At 32.8% G+C, this 18,997-nt stretch overlaps 1 protein-coding gene across 8 annotated transcripts in view; it reads right to left on the reverse strand.

Moving 5' to 3' along the window:
• Positions 1 to 1,355: 1,355 nt before the first annotated feature.
• The window catches only part of NADK2 (NAD kinase 2, mitochondrial), a 58,978-nt gene continuing 41,336 nt past the window's right edge, over positions 1,356 to 18,997 (reverse strand). For 5 of the 8 annotated variants that reach the window (XM_003759941.4, XM_023496136.2, XM_012541447.3 and 2 more), the window contains 4 exons: positions 9,435 to 9,490; positions 9,300 to 9,353; positions 5,826 to 5,949; positions 1,356 to 4,660 (listed from right to left, as the gene is read on the reverse strand). In XM_003759941.4, coding sequence (XP_003759989.1) covers positions 4,522 to 4,660; positions 5,826 to 5,949; positions 9,300 to 9,353; positions 9,435 to 9,490 — 373 coding nt within the window. In that variant the 3' untranslated portion in view covers positions 1,356 to 4,521. Of the gene's footprint in view, positions 4,661 to 5,825; positions 5,950 to 9,299; positions 9,354 to 9,434; positions 9,491 to 18,135; positions 18,215 to 18,997 lie in introns of those variants that run through there. The other 3 variants (XM_031964176.1, XM_031964177.1, XR_004233592.1) reach the window with 2 other exon arrangements.

Consider the following 18,997-nt stretch of genomic DNA (forward strand, 5'->3'; position numbering starts at 1 on the left):
TCTCTGAGCCTCTGTGTTTTTTTCCTAGCCCCACACATCCAATCATCCTTTTATACAATAACTTAATATTCTATTAAACTTAAGTGGTTCCCTAATGGTTCTCAGATAAATATAAATTTAACTTTTCAAATCCTTCACAAGTGGGTTCCTTATTTTCCAGTCTTCTTATATACTATTACCCTCCAAAAACTTTACCATCAATTATACTAGTCTTTTTTTGTGCCTCAGACAATACCTTCACATCCTGTCCCCTTGCCTTTGTCATGTCTGCCTCTTATTCTTGAGATGCAGTTGTTCTTCAACTCCATCTCACAGACTTCCTTTATTCTTTTAAAATAGCTCAAACAATACTTTCTTCCAAACTGCCTTTTTTAATGTATTCCCTATGTTCTGTGTTCATTTACATGTATACTAACACATAATACTTGTATATATGTAAATGTACATATACAACTAGGGAATACCCAGAAAAGTGGTAAAGTCATTGGCACTGTTATTTGGTTCAAATCAGAAGCAAAATTATCTTTATCAATGGAAAAAACATTGGTGTTGTGTTACCATCTATTTTGCACACTTAGAGGACAGTGAAAATTTGCTATTTGACTTGCAGTTGAAATTTCATGTTGTCTACATCCCATTAGAATGTGAGTTCCTTGAGAACAATGGCTCTATCTACTTTATCTACATCCCCAAGGTAAAATTTGGCACATAGGGCATGCTTTTCACATTCATTCATTCATTCATTCTCTTCTTAGAATATCAGAAAATTTTCATCTAATATGTATATCCCCAAATCCTTTTCATATAATAGGGACTTAATAAATGTCTGACTTCCTGATCACTCCATCTGAAAATGATCTTTCCCTCTTTTGAATGCCTACAGCACTTAAGATATTACCTTACTCTGTATTCACTTGTTTAGATAATTTACAACTCTAATTCTATGTTCCTATATTTGACTGACTAAAAAGAAAGATGATAATTCTTTAAGTTCTACATAAAACTGCTACTTTTGTCACATCGCAGACTGCTTTTGTATTTTGCAAAACTATCAAAAGTGCTCATTAAAAGTTGAACAGGAACAGTCAATTTTCAAAAGTATTATCATGAAAAGAGAATACAGATCAATTACTATTAAGACTTTAAAATGTTTCTGATGACCAATGATGACCTACTTTCATTAACATTAAAAAAAGATTTATATTCCTTGGTCACATGTTGATGATTTAATATGCATTTTGAAAGTTGGGCTACTTAAGTGCCAGAAAAAAAATCAAAGCAAATTTTAATAAAGAACTTATTTTTCAAACAAGATGCTCTGGTAAAAAATTTTATGAAATAAATGAAAACAAGAATGAAAATGCTTAGGTTAATTTTATCCAGATGTAACTGTCAAATGTTAAAAACTGATGATGAGAAATCTATTTGAAATACAAAAATTATGAAAATACAAAGGCAAATACTGTATCATTTTATATTTAATACACACAATTACCAACATTCCATAGTCTTCTTCCCGCTCCCCTCCATAAAAGCAAAGGATATAATTTCACTTTGGCAAAATCATGTGCCCAGACTGATAGTTTCTGCACTGGCAAACTAAATCAATATATAATTATTCACTGTGTCACATTAAAAGCAGAAGACATAATTCCCTGCTCTTAAGGAGCTTACAATCTGATGGTATGAAAAAGGGACAACTTCAGAAATCATATTATTTTTCTATATATCAATGTATATGTGAAAAAATATGTCATGAGATTTTTTTTTCTTCCAAGTTTCAGTTTTCAAATATGGAGTTAGAACTTAAGCATTTGCTAAAATATGATAAATTTCCAAGGCATTTTAAAGGAAATGTTCTTTTTTCTAATACCCTTTTATTAGTGTCAGTAAAAAATGTCAACATTTGACCTTTTAAGCTAGCTATCTGTTTATAAAGATGCATTTTTAAAGTAGTTTTGTCTTACCTTCTTTAAAAAAGCTAAAAAAGAAAAAACTTCTAACTTTATAGAACCCTTGTTTTATGTATACATAATTATATGTAAGTACAAATGTATTTAAGTATACACACACACACACACACACATATATATATATAGGACTCACTTTTTTCTACTATTTCAATTAATGCATTTGTTAATTACTATAAAATGAGCAGAAGGAACCCAATATTAATATATAGTATTTTTAACAGAAGGTGAGGTGACTGCATTGATGGAAGAAAAGATATTTTCAAAATATTCCTAAGATCATATCTTGGCTACCACGATATATACTAGTACAGTGAAATGTGTGATTAAAGTAATATGAAGTTATTAAACTTTACATTTTTTTGGACAGGTGATAAAAATGGTAGTAAATTTAATTTTTACAAAGTTGTATTTATTATTCAATCGCCAAGCTATTTCTGTGTGAAGAAATGTTTACATGACAGAACCATTCATTTCTACTTGGGCCAAATGCTTGCTTCAAAAATTTTAATATAAATAATAAAATCTTTTAGTCTTTTAAGAGGGGCTAAATAATTCTTTATTATATCTAGATCATTAAGTTAATTTGATTCAAATTTAGTTTTTCATAATGTTCAAATTGCTACTTTCATATTAAAAAGACATTTTAGTTATTTTATCTTCCTGTTCCCTCCCTATGCTACTTCTCTACTGCCCCACATAAAACACTGAAGATAATCTTACCAATCAAAGCACATCTTTTACACTGACCATTTCCTACCAATATACAAAGCAAGTTCATTTTTATCACTTTTCAAACAGATCAGATTTTCTTGAGCTACTAGAAATTGACATTTCTCCAAAAAGCCATCTTAAGCTCATAATGGAAACTTTCAAGGGAAACTTTACAGGACAAAATATTAAGTTAGGCATTTATAAAAAAAATTTAAGTAGAATAGAAACTAAAGGCTTGAATTCTTTAAACAAATCAGGTCTAGCCCTAAAAGTGTTTGGTTTTTTCCCTTAAATGAAAAACAGCAGCAAAATAAAATTGACATTACTCACCTACTACAGACATGCTATCTTAATTTTGTTATTCTCACTGTTACATAGTACAAAACTTTGGCTCCCTCTAACTTGGTGAGTAAAAAGAACATGATAAATTCCATTGCATTGCATAGAAAAACATTTTAGTTCACTTGTATTTTTAATTACTATTTTTATTTACAAATTATTTTCTGATTGCTACAAAAAAGTTTTCATTGAAGCTTTTCCCACATGAATACTATGTATTAGCAATAGTGGGAATACTGAAAGAATATGACTTGTTAATGGGGTGAAAATTAAAAAGTTGTTTGCATTTTTATTCATAAATTTTCATCTAATTCAAAACATGAGGGAAAAAGGAGGTAAAATTTTAACAGAACTCATCAATATAGGTATGTAAAGCTTGAAGCAAATTAGATGAAAACTTAAGAAAATAATAAAATTACAGCCAAGGCATTCAAAAGAGAATGAATACAAATGTTTCACTCATTTTCATGTTGACTTTTTTTCAGATCCTATGCCCAACAGTAGATTCAAACAGTAAATAGTTTTTCTTAAGGTTAAAGTAAATTCAAATTATGTAGATATAATCTTCATTTTATTGTCACATTATCATCATCATCATCAAATTGTAAAAACGGAAGGATTATCAATGATCACATTTTAAAATCTGATTCATTATCAAGATAATTCTTGAGAAGTTAGAAAGTTTGCTTTGTTATAGCAGCATGATTTTTTTTCAGATAAATGCATTTCAATCACAAGTGAACAGTATAACCCGAATCAAATAATAAATGAAAGGTTCATGTAAAGTTTTTAAAAGATGAGAGGAAACATGGGGCAGAAAAGGAAATAGGTTTAAATTTCACATTGGCCTTAAATCACTGAAGATGAAAAAATAAGGCATTATCATCACTATGTTCTGAAATTATAAAATTCTTAAAAGTATGTATATAAAAAAACATTCACCTATTTCAAATAGGTCAATGTCAAGATTTATAAAAATTATCTATAATCATCATCAGAACAATAAATCTTAACATTCAAGTTGCTTTTCTGTTAAAAAAAAAAAAAAAAAAAAATCATGAGTGACAAGTATGTTTGGTTTGAACAATCCTCAAATACTATTGGAAGGAGTTGGGAATGAGGGAAGAGGTGAAGAGACCCTATTATAGTTAAATCACACCCTATACATTTAATCTTTTATTTGAACCTACCTCTTTAAAAATATTGCCACTTAAAAAACATCTGTAGGTTAAATAGCTGGCACGAATTTTAAGATCTCTATGTAATTTTAGTCCATCAGTTTTCTTAAGCAATAAATACTTTTTTTTTTCAAGCTTTCTCACCATAGAAGTTCTCTCAAGACCTCCCAAATTTCAGAGCTGGCTTTGTTCCAAATTATAGGGAACAGCCATCAACAATTTTTTTTTTTTTTTTTAAATGCAGTGCTGACATGCAGTCTGTTTCTGCAATTAAAGTGTTTTTCTTGGGGGTGATCAGAATTTATTGTCCACCAAGTCCTTCACTGCTCTAGCAGCACAGTTCGAAGTTCATCATCTCTATTGATCATTATCGAAGCTATTGCTCCATCATTAAACTCAAAGGAAGTTCCTCCATCTATAACCATACAGGCATCCCAACATCGAGAACGAACGCATACCCTGCAAAGTAAAGACACATTATTGTTAATTTTCTACAAAACAGTAAGTAAATTAAAATCCCTATCATTTTAGCAATTTGGTCATTTTGAGCCTACATAGATTAAATGTAATTGTAACATCACTAAACCCAAACCTCCAAATTAATTTTTCAAGGTCTATAAAGTTGTATGAACTATCACTGAGTTCACAGAAAGTTTTGGTGGATGTACTTTATTAATGAAAGAACAAAACTTAAGATACTTGCAAAAGTAAAATGAGTTTTCATGAAAAAGTCTATCTTTCTATAAAGTATCTATAAGACCACTATATTTTCATGCTTACAAGACAGCAATATCATGAATTTAAAATATAGCCTACCAAAATTAACTCACAGATGACTAAAATATATTGTGAATGATTCATTGACCTGTAACTGTATAGATATAAAGAAAACTTACAAAGTCTAAATAGAAGTTTTAAGCTAATTTTTTTCTCAATAAGGGAATGGCGAGAGGCAATGTGATGCAGCAGACCATAGTCAGGAACATGTAAATTAAATGACTAATTCTGACGCAGTGATTGTATGGCCCTGGCCATATATAACTTAATAAAGACAGTGGTTGATCTGTATTATTAGAGAATTTCTTTACAGACAAACAGGTAATTACTAGAAAAGCATGACTTTTTTTCAAATAGTTGAAATTTTCTTTCAACAATAACTTTTCTAATCTGAGAAAGCTAATACAAATTAGTTTCTAAAATAAGCCATTAATTTCTCTTTTTAATTCTAAAATAAATTTATAAGAAACATCTCGTAATTTTTAATGCTATTGTTCAATGGGGGGGGGGGGAGGTGAAAGGAACTGAGACTAATTACTTTAATCTACTTTAAATAAATTTCTATAAAAAATAAGGTATCAATTTCTATTTGAATTTTTCTCAACTGCCGTGTTTTTAACCTTCCATTACCTTGTTAAACTAAAAATGTTAAACAAAAAACAAAACTACCCAAATCTTCAAATTCTCTGAAATCAAACAGTATCTTTAAAGCCAATCTCTTACTACATTTGTTCAACAGGTTGTTTTTCCACTGTTAACTACAGATGAGTGAATTTAATGAAAAGCAATTCATATTAGTACTTAAAATGGAAGAAAACAGTCATTAGTGAAACCTTACATAACTTACTTTGAAGAGAAACAACGCTGACGACTACTTGAGAATATACGATTTACTATAGGTTCTCGAATGCTGAAAAGCATCTTTGGTTCTTCCGGACTATACAATAAAGATTCATTATATTCATTTGTTACTGAAAACAAAGAAATAAAAATAAGCATAACAAGTTTCAATGATATATGCAAAAATATAGTAGCTCTTTTTCTAGTAGCTAAAAATTGGAAACTAAGGGGATATCCATGTGCAGAATACCTAAACAAATTAGGATACAAGAATATAAGTGTAACCTAAGACAACACAATCCATAAGAAGTACAGTCTTATTGTACAATAAGAAATAATAGAATGGCAAACTGAAAAGACCGCTAAGAACTGATACAGAGCAAAGTTAATATAATTCTAAGAAAAATATATACAATGAAAACAAAAAAACAGTAGTGGTTTTCAAAATACTATGCAGGTATCCTCTGAGGAGATCCATAAGGCCAAATTTATTTTTAGAATAATAGGACAATTTAATTTCTAATGGTGGGTTCTAATTACAGAACCCACTGGATAAATTCTCTTCAGGAGGTATTCAATAATTCTTTTCCCCAACACAACAATGATTTTTTAATTACTCTGGATGAATATTACATTTTAAGATTGCATGCCCCTGATCAGTAGGCAATCCATAATTGTTGGCTGGCAGGAGCTTCCTTTTGTAGAGAGCCAGAACTCTATATCCTTAACTATAAGCACCCTGCTGTCCTTGATTCATGTATACCTTTCCAGAGTTCTGGCCCTCTACATCCCTCAATGCATTTTTTTTCTCTGTAGCCATCTTTCTGTTCTCTCAAAATAACCTCATCAAATACTCTGCTTACAGGTTGAAGACACACTCATTGTTTTCCATCAAGCTACCCCGCTTTTCTGCCAAGTGCAGGGTTAGGTTCTGTTGGGCTGTAGGCTCTATGTAGTGTCAACACCATCACCTGTTTTGGTTAATTGTAACGATCATTTTGCTGATTAAGGAGTGAATAGTGGACAGATGCCTCTGACTCATTTCAGACACCATTTCCATGCTAATAGTCACAGACACAGCAATAAGTAAAACACTAGGTATTCAGTGACTCTTCCTGGATCTTTCTAACTAGCATGGTAGGAGCTTTGTTGGCCTCAGGGAACACATCCCAGATTTTCCTTTTCATCTTCTCATTAATAATAAAACTGTGGCTAACTCTTCCAGTCACCCATTTTAGGTTTAGAAGCTGATACTCCATGTTCCCTCACTGACTCAAATGGACTGCCCCATAACTGATCAGGTATCTCCAGGTGACACTTTATGGGCTGCTATGTATGAGATCTCCAGAAGCATGGTGAATACCAAACAGACTCGGACAGCTCCAGTTTAAAATGGAAAGAAACTTGGCATCAGTCCTCCATTTTTTCCTGCTCCTAGTTTCTGCCCCGTCCTACCAGTGCCTTAACAAGACCACCAGCCAGAGACCTGAAGGGCATTGTGTAGATTCTCAGTGAGACTGGCAGAAAACATAGACACCTAAAACAGCCCTATGACATGATGATAATGGATCTAATTGAATTTTTTCCTGTGGGTGTCTCATGAGCATAAGGTACTAGTGAGAATGTAGGTCATGTTGGTAGATGCTGTGGAGGATTTTGCACCCCTAAATCTGGTCTTATCTTTGATTTTATAAATGTGTGTGTGTGTATATATATATATATATATATATATTTTCACACCTGAATCCTCTTCCTAATTTTCAGCCTGATCTTGCTCTGACTTTGAGGACCCTTTACAGGAAAGCAAGCTGTCAGAGAAAGGCCTTACTGCCTGTCAAACTTGTGGTAGGTGAGGAATATACAATGAAGTAATATGGAAGATCTCAACCTTTCCTTTTTCCTGCAGCTACAACTGAACATGCCCAATGATGGCACAGACAGGCCTCATCCCCGAGATGTTCTACCTATTCTGGACAATAGATTTGTGTTTTTCAAGGTCTTAGTAAACTCTTCATCCATCCTTTCCACCAGAGTTAGGATACAATTACAACCACAAAGTTAGATAGGCTTTGATTTTCTCCAACAAAGATATTAGGATTTACAACCAAGACTTCTATCAATTCACTGATGCAATCTAAGCTTTTCTGCTTCATCTCTGGCTCCAGGTATGTGAGGCTGCAGTCATAGAAGGAAGTAATGATGCTGAATTTAACTTCAACAATCGTTTCTTCCTACAGATTATTTTCTCCTGAGATCTGAACCAGCAGTGGCAGGAGCTCAATCTGGGCTCACAATCAGTTCCTTTCTTGCCACAAGAGCACAGGATCTCATTCAACTTCTGGATTACCATTGCATGGGTAATTGCTGTTCTCTTAGCAAATATTTTAGGCTTAACAAGTGGTACCCCTCCCTTAAGCCTTCTCCCAATCCCCACCTTCATTATCTTCCTCCTCCTCATCTAGGCACTTGGGTTTTCAATCATGCTTTTTCTTAGTTTTCTTCTCTCAATTCTTTCCTACAGTCTTTTTTATCGAAGGTATATTTTTCATCCTTCTTCTCTAAGTCAGAGACTAAGGAAGTAAAATCTGAACTCCAGTCTTCCAAATCCTCATCTTGAAAGACTTTAGGACAATAATAAACCATAAATCCAAAAAAATGAATATGAAATATGACACTCACCTCCTGACAGAATGGTCTGAACTTAAAATTCAGAAAGTGGCATATTTTCAAATATAGCCAACATAGGAATTAGGTTTTCTGTATAATGAAACTATGTATTGAAGAGTATTATTTTTTATTTTGGTTTTTTTTTTCCTTACTGTTCACAATGGAGGAGGGAAGGTTATAAGGAACAGATTAATAATTTTTAAAAACTAAGTTTTAGTATTCATATTTCCCACTGCTTAACACTTTATACATCAATATACTTATAAGGATTTTATATACGTGTGTGTGTGTGTGTGTGTATACACAGATAATGAAATATATCATTTTACAAGATTTAAGTTACAAATAAACTAAAAAGCAATGGAAAAAACAAAAACAGTAAATGTATGTAGGATGTACTAAGTTGCCAATGACAACTTGTGCTTATTTTGTGGTCATACATGAATAAAAAAGGAATTGGGTCATTCATAGACAGGAAAACAGAAATATAAAATGGACAGTCGGAGTGGTACTACAAGATCAAGAGAAAACCCTCTCTGAGGGCCTGAGTATTGTATACTTGGTAGACCCTTAAAAGAAGACTTAGAAGGAAATGTGGACAAGAATTATAAGGGTGAAGGGGATTGGGGGATGAGTGGGAAAGTCAAAATGTTCATGAGTGAAAAGGGTATACACATTCTTGAATCTATAGTTTTATTCAAGTGACCAGTATATGTTAAAGTATTAACATTTTTGAGTACTAAGTATAGCATTATTTAGAACTAGCATCAAGCAAAACTAATTAAGTGAATGATTGGCATTATTTTTCACTAACCTTTCTCAATTAAATCCTTATTCAACGGAAAATCCAAATTTGCTTGTTCTTTAGCTGTTAGAAGAGAAAAAGCACTTGAATTAAATAAAATTCTTTTTAAAAATACTAGTATAAAGTAGTCATTGTGTTACTTACCAATCTTTAAAACGTCTTCTACAGCTTGTGTTGCAACCCTGTTAATATTATATGACCTAGAAACAAAATCATATTTTTTTGTTGCTTTACTTAAAATATACAAGTTCTAGAAACAGCTAAATTTTTGTAAATCTAATTTATCCTATTAGCACTTACAAATACGAGAGGACTTTAAAAAATTTTTTAGCCAAAACTTGTGTTCTTGTGCATAAATAACATAATTCAACATAGAACTGTAATAAATACAATAATGAGGTTCAAGGCAAAATTAAAGTCCTAAATATAAGCTTCACTTTATTACCAACATCTTAAGAAAACATTCAGACTCCAGAATTTTTCCTAGGAGTGCAGTGGGCTCATATGGCAATTCTGAGGGATGAGAATATTGGAATGATTCATAAATGTCCAACAACTAAAGACTAAATAATACTTTTCTCTGAATAATTATGATATAAGGAAAGGGACAGACTTTTAAATTATCTCTCAAAACTAAAATAGAAAAAAAAACCCTACATAAAGTACAGTAATATGCTTAAAAATAAGCAATTTGCTATGTCATACTAAGATTTAACACATATTGTTATATTATGGGAAACAGATCTAACCTGAAATAAAACTCATACACAAATTCAATTCAAAGACATGGATTCTACTGTGCAGCATTATATATCTACATTCTATCCATTTAGTATCTCCTAATAATATAAATTTTACATCTATTCTTAAGATTAGGAATTTATGAACTTTTTTAAATCAGTAATTTTACTTCAAGATAATTGGTTCCTCTACAATCCTACATATTTTATGCATTTAGAAACATTCTGAAAAGGGGCCCAAAGACTTCAGTAAAACCCTACTTAAATAATGTAAGAAAAGCAGCCTATCATTACAAGTTCTAATGCTCTAGCCCTTCTACCAAAATCGTGTAAAAAAATGTCAAGAGAATTTAAGTGGCTGAGAGCTTTAAATAATAATGCAAACATGTAATATAGAAATATGGCAGATTTTTAGGATGGTTCCAGGAATCCCAGAACAGGGGGAAGAATTATGGTTCAATCATGTCCAACTCTTAGCGACCCCATTGATCACAGCACACTAAGCCTTTTTATCTTTAGAAGTCGGTCCACCACCACATGTGCAAAAATGTTTGAAGCAGCCCTTTTAATAAAGGCAAGGAACTGGAAACTGAGTGGATACCCAGCAGTTGGGGAATGGCTAAATAAGTTATGGTATATAAATGTTAAGGGAATATTGTTGTTCTATAAGAAATAATCAGCAGGATGATTTCAGAAAGGCTTGGAGAGACTTACATGAACTAATGTTAAGTGAAGTGAGCAGAACCAAGAGAACATCGTACACAGCAAGATTATATTTCTATTAAAATGTTAGATGTGGCTCTTTTCAACAGCAAGGTGATTCAGGCCAGTTCCATTGAACTTGTGATGGAGAGAGCTATTTATACCCAGTGAGAGGCTGTGGAAACCGAGTATGAATCATAACAGTTTTTTCACTTTTTTTTTTTTGTTGTTGTTGTCTGCTTGCTTTTTTTTTTCTTTCTCATTTTTTTCCTTTTTGATCTGATTTTTCTTGTATAGCATAATTGTGGAAATATATATAGAGAAGAATTTCACATATTTAACACATATTGGATTACTTGTTGTCTAAGGGAGGGGATGAGGAAAAGGGAGAAAAAAATTGGAACACAAAGTTTCACAAGGGTGAATGTTAATAACTATGCATATATTTTGAAAAAATGCTTTTAAAATACTTTAAAAATGAGAAAATTAAAAAAAAACAAAAAGGCAAATATCAAGGATACAAAGATAAAAATAAAATACAGAAAAAAGCAAAAAGAAAAAAAAAAAGGAAGGCTTTCCAAATTCATGTTCATTGTTTCCAAGATATTATCTATCCATCTCATCTTCTACAATCCCCTTTTCTTTTTGCCTTCAATCAGAGTCTTTTCCAGGGTCTTCTCATTATGAGAACAAAATATTTCAGTTTCAGCTTCAGTATTTGATCTTCCAGTTTCTTTAATTTCAATTTCTTTAAGGATTGATTTTATTTCCTTGCTGTCTAAAGGACTCTCAAAAATAGTCTCCAGGATCACAATTTGGAAGTGTCAGTTCTGTGGTACTTGTCTCTTTTTATAGTCCAACTCATGTCCATACATTGCTGCTGGAAAAACTAGATAGAGATTTCACTAGAGAATTTTGTCAGCAGTCATCAATATTTCTGCTTTTTAGTATGCTGTCCAGATTTGCCACAGCTTTCCTTTCAAGGAGCAAATGTCTTTCAATTTTGTGGCTAGTCACCATCTGCAGTGATCTTTGAGCCTAGGAATACTAAACCCGACACAGTTTCCATTTCTTCTCCTTCAATTTTCAAGTAAGTGATGGGACCAGTGGTTTTTAGTTTTTAGTTGTTGGTTGTTTTTTTTGTTTGTTTGTTTTTAATGTTAAGCTTCACGCCAGCTTTTACACTTTCCTTTTTCACTTTCTTTAAAGACATCCTAATTGCTCTTCACTTTCTGCCATCAGAGTGATTATCATTTGCATATCTGACACTGTTGATATTTATCACTGTTGATGATTCCAGCTTTTAAATCATCAGTCTGAAATTTCACATGATGTACTCTACACATAAGTGTAAGATATAGCCTTGTCTTACTCCTTTTTCAATATAAATCAATCAGTTGTTCCATGTTTGGTTCTGTTGTTTCTTGGACCATATATAGGGCCCATTGGAGACAAGTAAGATGTCCTGATATTCCGATTTCTTTGAAGATTTGCTATATTTTAGTATGATCCACACAAAAACTTTAATGTAGTCAATGAAGCAGAAGTAGAAGCTTTTCTACAACTTCTCTTCTTTCTCCATAATACAATGGATGTTGGCAACTTGGTCTCTAGTTCTTCTGTCTCTTTGAAAACCAGCTTACTCTTCTAGTAAATCTCAGTTCACATATTGCTGAAGCTTAACTTGAAAAATCTTAAGCATAACCTTGCTGGCATGAGTGCAATTATTTGGTAATTTGAACATTCTTTAACATTCCAGGAGTACCTGAAACATTTCTACTTTAGCAACTTCTGGATTCTAATTTATTAGAAAGCTACAAAGACAGACCAACTGAACAGAACCATAGAATTTCAAAGTTGGAAGAGACCTCAGTAGCCACATAATTCAATTTAATTCAACTCAAACCCCAAAGAAATTCTGGATATAATTATCTGATAAATGGTCATCCAACTTTCTGCTTAAAACCTCAAAGGAACAGGAAACCATCACCTTCTAAGGCAACACATTCTACTTTTGAACAACTTTAGCCGTTAGGAAATAATTTTGCCTCTTCTATCCATTACTCCTCCTTCTAGTAAATTATCTGAGAATGGATGTGAACTCAGGTCTTCCTGATTTAAGGCTCAACACCCTACCTACTGCACTACCTAGCTGCCCCCTCACTACCTAACTGCCCCACAGATGGATTACTCCTCCCTTTTCCCTAAAATCTATCTCTAATGCAGTTCAAGATCACATGAGCTTCTCTGACTGCCATATCACATCGGTGAATCATATACTGAATATGCAGTCTGCCAAAAATGCCAGATCTTTTTCAAACTTCTATCCAATTATGTCTGCCCATCTTGAATTTGTTAAAACTTTTTTTTTTTTAAGTCCAAGCATAAGATCTTGCATTTATCCTTACTGAAAATCATCTTAATAGATTTGAACCAATGCACTTGCCTAATGGTGTCTATGTTTTTAAAGACAATACAGGATTTGGCCCATGGACAGTTTCTCCATTCCTTCAGTAAGCATGTTAAGATCTTTTAGGATACTAAGAATGTTAGCAATTTCTCCCAGATTTGTATTATCTGAAAATATGATTAATGGCAGCTTTGTATTTATTCAGGTTAATATTAAAAGTATTAAATATATCAAGACAGTTTCCTGGGGCACAATCCTGGAGACCTTCTGACCCTTCAACATTAACTTAATAACTCTCAAGTCTAATAACCATCCAACCAATTCTAAATTCATATATTCAGATTGCCTGGACTATTCCTCTCCATTTTTTCCACAAAATTTTTGACAAAATCTAGGTAAACCAAATACATAACATTCACCTAATCTACCAAATTAGTAAAACAAAAGGAAAAAAGTAATTTACTTTTAAATTTCATCTTTGTACTGGCATCTTTTATATTTATATCACCTTTTTTCTCAATATTTCCTTTTTTTAATTGTAAAAGGGCCATCTTTTCTAACAAGGAGGGGAGGAAAACTTGCTCAGCAAAACTAATCAACACATCAACCAAGATTACCATTATATACATTGTTTCTGTACTTCTACCAAGAAGGAAGAGAGGTATGTTCTCATATAAGTCTTTGGTGGTTATAACCAGAAAATTCCATTTCAATTTTCTGTCACTGTATTTTCCATTGATTCTGTTATAATTTGCATATAGTGTTTTCCTGATTCTGCCTTGATTCTCTTTGTAAAATTTCACAAGTCTTCTCACACTTTTCTGTATTGTTCATATTCAACATTGTAAGAGAATATGACAACTCTGAAACAATCTTGTACCACAACTTATTTGTCTATCACCCAATTGATAAGACATCTATCTCCTTTGTTGCTATGATAAGAAGTCCTATAACCTTTGGTCTCCTTATGTCACCCAGGTTGGAAGTAGAATAGTCATTCAAAGGCCTATTCCCGCTGCTGGTCAACACAGAAGCTTTGTCTGACTTGCTCTGTTTCTGACCTAGGCCAGTTTGTTCCTCCTTAGATTAGCAAAGTAGCTACTTACTTCTGTGGGCTCACCATGTTAATATAAATGTATAACTGGCTTTGATCCTAGTTCAGATTCCCAAGTACCAATGATCTGATCTGGCAGCTTCAGCGTCCCAGCAGTACAGATTTTAAATGTAAATCACCACATTTAGCACCATCAACTATTCCGGATGATCATAGCCTAGCTCTCAGCAATCACCACTTTTCTAACATGTTTACTTCTTTAATGACCTCTTATGGAATCTTTATCTTCCTTCAAAACTCAGCTCAAGAACCATCTACTTCCTCTGTCTCTATGAAATTTTCCCACAGTAGATACTCCCATTCTTAGAATTCTTAAAAAGAGGACATACACTCTATGAAGGTAAGTACTATTTCATTTTTATCCTATTCCAACATCTAGCATGATTAAAAATTATTTGCTTAATTAATCTTAGAAGTATATCCATTTACACCATTTTACAACTTTTCACATAAATTTAAAAAGCTATGCCTAAAATATCACTAATCAAGAAAATGACCAGATTTTCATCGCTGGTGATAAGAATTTGTGTTATTTCCTCAGGCTTATTTTAGTTTAATAGAAAAAAATATTGAAGCAATGAGTATGGCATATATTAGTTTTCAAATTCTGTGTTTACAAAATAGTAACTTCTATTTATCAGCTCATAAGTCTTCACCTATTTCTCTCAAATTCTTAATTCTCTTTCTTATGGTGCAACCATTCTATTACATTCATATACCAAAATTTATTTAACTATTTGTCTTTGGACACCTACTTTATTTTCAAATCTTTTATACTATGAAAAAGTGCTAAGAATATTTTTATGTAGACAGAATCTTCTGTCTTTGACTTTCTTATGCTTTATGTTACTATTTTATGTAAGAGGCATTTCTGAAGAATTTGACAAAATCAGATTTATGTAAATAAATATTTAATAAATATGTAAATAAAATGAAATATACAAAAAAGCATCCTACTCCAAATCATTTTTTAAAATTAAAGACTAACATCTCCAAGCCCAAATCTTTTGTGTCTGCCTGTATTAAGCTCCAATTATGTGCCAGGCACTATGGTAGGGCCTGGGGGTAAAAATTAAATGGTCTCTGGCCTCAAAAAGTTTACATTTCACACGCACACATGCCCACACCCATGTTATATCTTAAGAAATAAGCAATTTTTGGGCAAAAGTATTACTTAAAAGCTTGGGAGAAGCAGGAAAGATTTCAAGTTGAAGGTGGGACATGAGTTATGCTTTGAAGAAATCTAAAGATTCTATGAGGCAAAAGTAAAAAGGAAGTGAATTCCAAATATCACCTATGCAAAGCTAAAAAGGCAGGGGAGGAAATATTGTGTACAATAGCAATTAGCAGATAGATTTGCTTGGAACAGAGAATGCATAAAAATGAAAAACAGGTGGGAGTCAGATAGGAAAGGATTTTATATTTTATCTTAGAGGACAGTTTTAATGTAGATTTGAATGGGGGTTACATGAACTGGTCAGCAATGTTTTAGCCATAAAACGATAGCAGTTGTGTGGAAAATGGATTAGAAGGGAGAGATGGGAACTGGAGTTCAATCAGGAAACTACTGTAATATTTCAGAAGAGAAGTGATGAGGGCATCAATTGGGATAGACTCCACAGATAAGAGACAGAGATGCAAGGCATTTTGGAGGAAGGAAAACAAGATTTGACTAACATACATATCTGAGAGAGAAAGAATCAAGAATGATTCCAAGATTATCAACAAATAAAACCGTGATGTTTGGAAAGAATGATACAGAGATAAAAAGAATGGATTCCATATTGGATGGCTTGAGTTTGAGATGACAAAAGAACATGCAAGTAGACAAGTCCAACAGACAGCTAATTAATTTGGCATTGAATTTCCTGAGAAATTTAGGAGTCACATACAGAGAAATAATTTGAGCCAATGAGAGAGAGAGAAGGGGGGGGGGGTGGAACAGAGGGAAAGGGAGAAGGAAAGAATATGTACAGAGAGAGACAAAGAGAGAGAAAATGTGTACAGTAATATCCACAGTGCATATGGATAAGCATGATGATTCAGCAAGGACACTGAAAAGTAATTAGAGAAATATGAAAGAAAACCAAGAAATAATGATGTTACAGAAACTAAAAGAAACAAGACTATCTAGGAGAAGGATGTAGCTGACAGTGTCAAAAGATGCAGGGTCAATAAAAAAAAGAGGTCACTAGATTTTGAGTTTAAGAGATTACCAAGTAACCTTAGAGAAAGCAGTTTCACTATGCTAGTAGAGTTAGGAAATGAAGAATGGGAGGTTAGGAAATGAAGCCAATGAATTTAAAGACAGATATAGAGGATATAAAGACTCTGACTATAAGTCATAGTAAGAACTCTCTTCTTCTTTGGAACTATTATAGCACTTGTTTATATTGCTCACTTGACAATTATACACTCTGTAATATCTGTTATGAAGGGTTATTTATTTTATCTTATTGTTCTGCTTTCTCTAAATTTATATTTTTTAAACATCAACCTATGTATAAAATTCTTGAAGGCAGGGAATATATTATATTTCTCTGTTAATAGGCTCTCACCTCCCCAGCAGCAAATTGAGCACAAAACAACTATCGTCTCCTCAAGGATGTAAACTCTGTCCCCAAGTGCTTTGTTTCATAGAGGTCATCATTTGCCATGATTTACAAGGGCTCAGGACTCCACACTATTGCCCTCTGATGAATATTAAAACTTTCTTGCTTCCTTTTATCTGTTATCTTCCCCTCATCTCCATTAGGATGTAAGGATCTGAAGAGTTTGGTTTGCTTGTATCTGTAGCCCCAGCACTTAGCATAGAACCTAGCACATATTAAGTGCTTCATAAATAAGATAGCTACTTATCTTAAGAAATATTTTTTTGAATATTGCTATTGCTCAAATCACAATTGCTCAGAATATTGAAAAAAGGCTTTTACAGTATGCTTGGGGGAAACACTTTGTCTCTTAATCTGTTTTTACCACCTGTTAGGGATAATTAATGATAATTACACACCATATGGGAAACAGGGAGGAACGGGGAAGCATGAAATAAGAGCTATGTGGTATTTTCTGTACTTTTTATATTATTGTTTTAATGCTGCTTTTGCCTTTTAATTCTTTTCAGGGAAACACCAACCATCATTCCTTTTGAAAGAGAATCTTTTTTAGAAACAACTACAAAGCATTTCCCTATAAATTAAACTTGATAATGAGTTTGTCTCTTTTGCTTAGAGCCAGACTATTTCTGAAGAGAATTAGTGAACACCTACATTAGAGGAAACACTTTTTCACAGCCCTCAATGTCTCTGGAAGGCAGCACTTGCTTAAAAGACAAGAGATGCCTCTTTACATTAAATCACAAGAGTGCCTTTACTTAAATCACAGAGACACTTCATGAGATACTGTATTGATATGCTCTCAAAGGTCTTTCCTAATCTTAACAATCCATAAGTTTATGAATGTTATCAGATACTTACAAATTCATTTTACACTGAAATTTGGTGACTGTGTTATAGTCAAATTTCTTTTCAATGGAGGTGGAGAATGATATATCAAAGAAGGAAAAGAAAGGGGCCAGGAAAGTATATACTTAGCTAATTCATTTGTCTTCACAAATTATTTTAAATTGTCAGCAAGATTGAAGATCAAAAATATTCAAAGAAATACTATCCTAGAATTTTAAATTCAATATATTTTTCTACAAGTTCCAAAAGTCAAATGTAGAAATTACATGACTCATACTCATCAAAAGTCTATTAAGCAAAAAAAGGGCTTAACTGCACCAACATCATGCTGATTGTGCCAAGCCATTATCAACTGAGATGATAAAAGTTTTCTCTCAGAATCCAAGGAGCCAAGGAACATGCCAATAAGTATACTCACTAATGATTCGAACAGGCTTCTTTATTAGGAACATATGTGCCATCTCTGTTTGCAGCCACCCCTGGGGATATCAGCCCTCCTGAAATCCGAGATACATGGCAGCACAGATGTTACCAGAGTTTACACCAACTGGGAAAGTAGCCTAAGTATCCATAAGGACCCAAGCCCCTAAGTTGTGACCACCCCCGAAAACAATTGCTACCTTCATCCTGTTTATTAGTCACATTGCCTAGGAAAATCTTGATAAGAATGGAATAATTAAAAAATCTCTAAATGGTAGCAGTGTGTCACATAGTTCACAAAGACCTTCAAAGTCTATGTTATTATCTACTGGTCATCCTGCCATCTGGGGGAGGGGGGAAGGGGTAAGAGGTGAAAAATTGGAAAAAGAGGTTTGACAATTGTTAATGCTGTAAAGTTACCCATGCATATAACCTGTAAATAAAAGGCTATTAAATAAATAAATTAATTAATTAAAAAAAAAAGAAATAACTTCTGTAACTGAATTGTTTCAAATAAACACCAAAATCACGTGATTCTAAAATCACATTAAAAAAAAAAGTCTATGTTATTTATGATGTCTTTTGGATCAACTCAAAATGAGTGCAACAATGTCATAATAAAATACTGAGATACCTTATCAGGGTGATCCTAATTTATTATATGCAGTCACAGAAACTTCAAAGAAGTCTAGTATGTCCATTTACTCTTTTATTCCATGATCAATCAACCAACCACTATTTATCATCTACCAACAAGCATTTTTAAAGATCCTCCCCTTTATGCAAAACACTGGCTAAGAGTACTGGAGATACAAGAAACAAAACAATTTCAATAGATCTTAACTGGACAAACAAGTATA

The sequence above is a fragment of the Sarcophilus harrisii genome, chromosome 1, assembly GCF_902635505.1.
Source record: "Sarcophilus harrisii chromosome 1, mSarHar1.11, whole genome shotgun sequence".
NCBI lineage: Eukaryota > Metazoa > Chordata > Mammalia > Dasyuromorphia > Dasyuridae > Sarcophilus > Sarcophilus harrisii.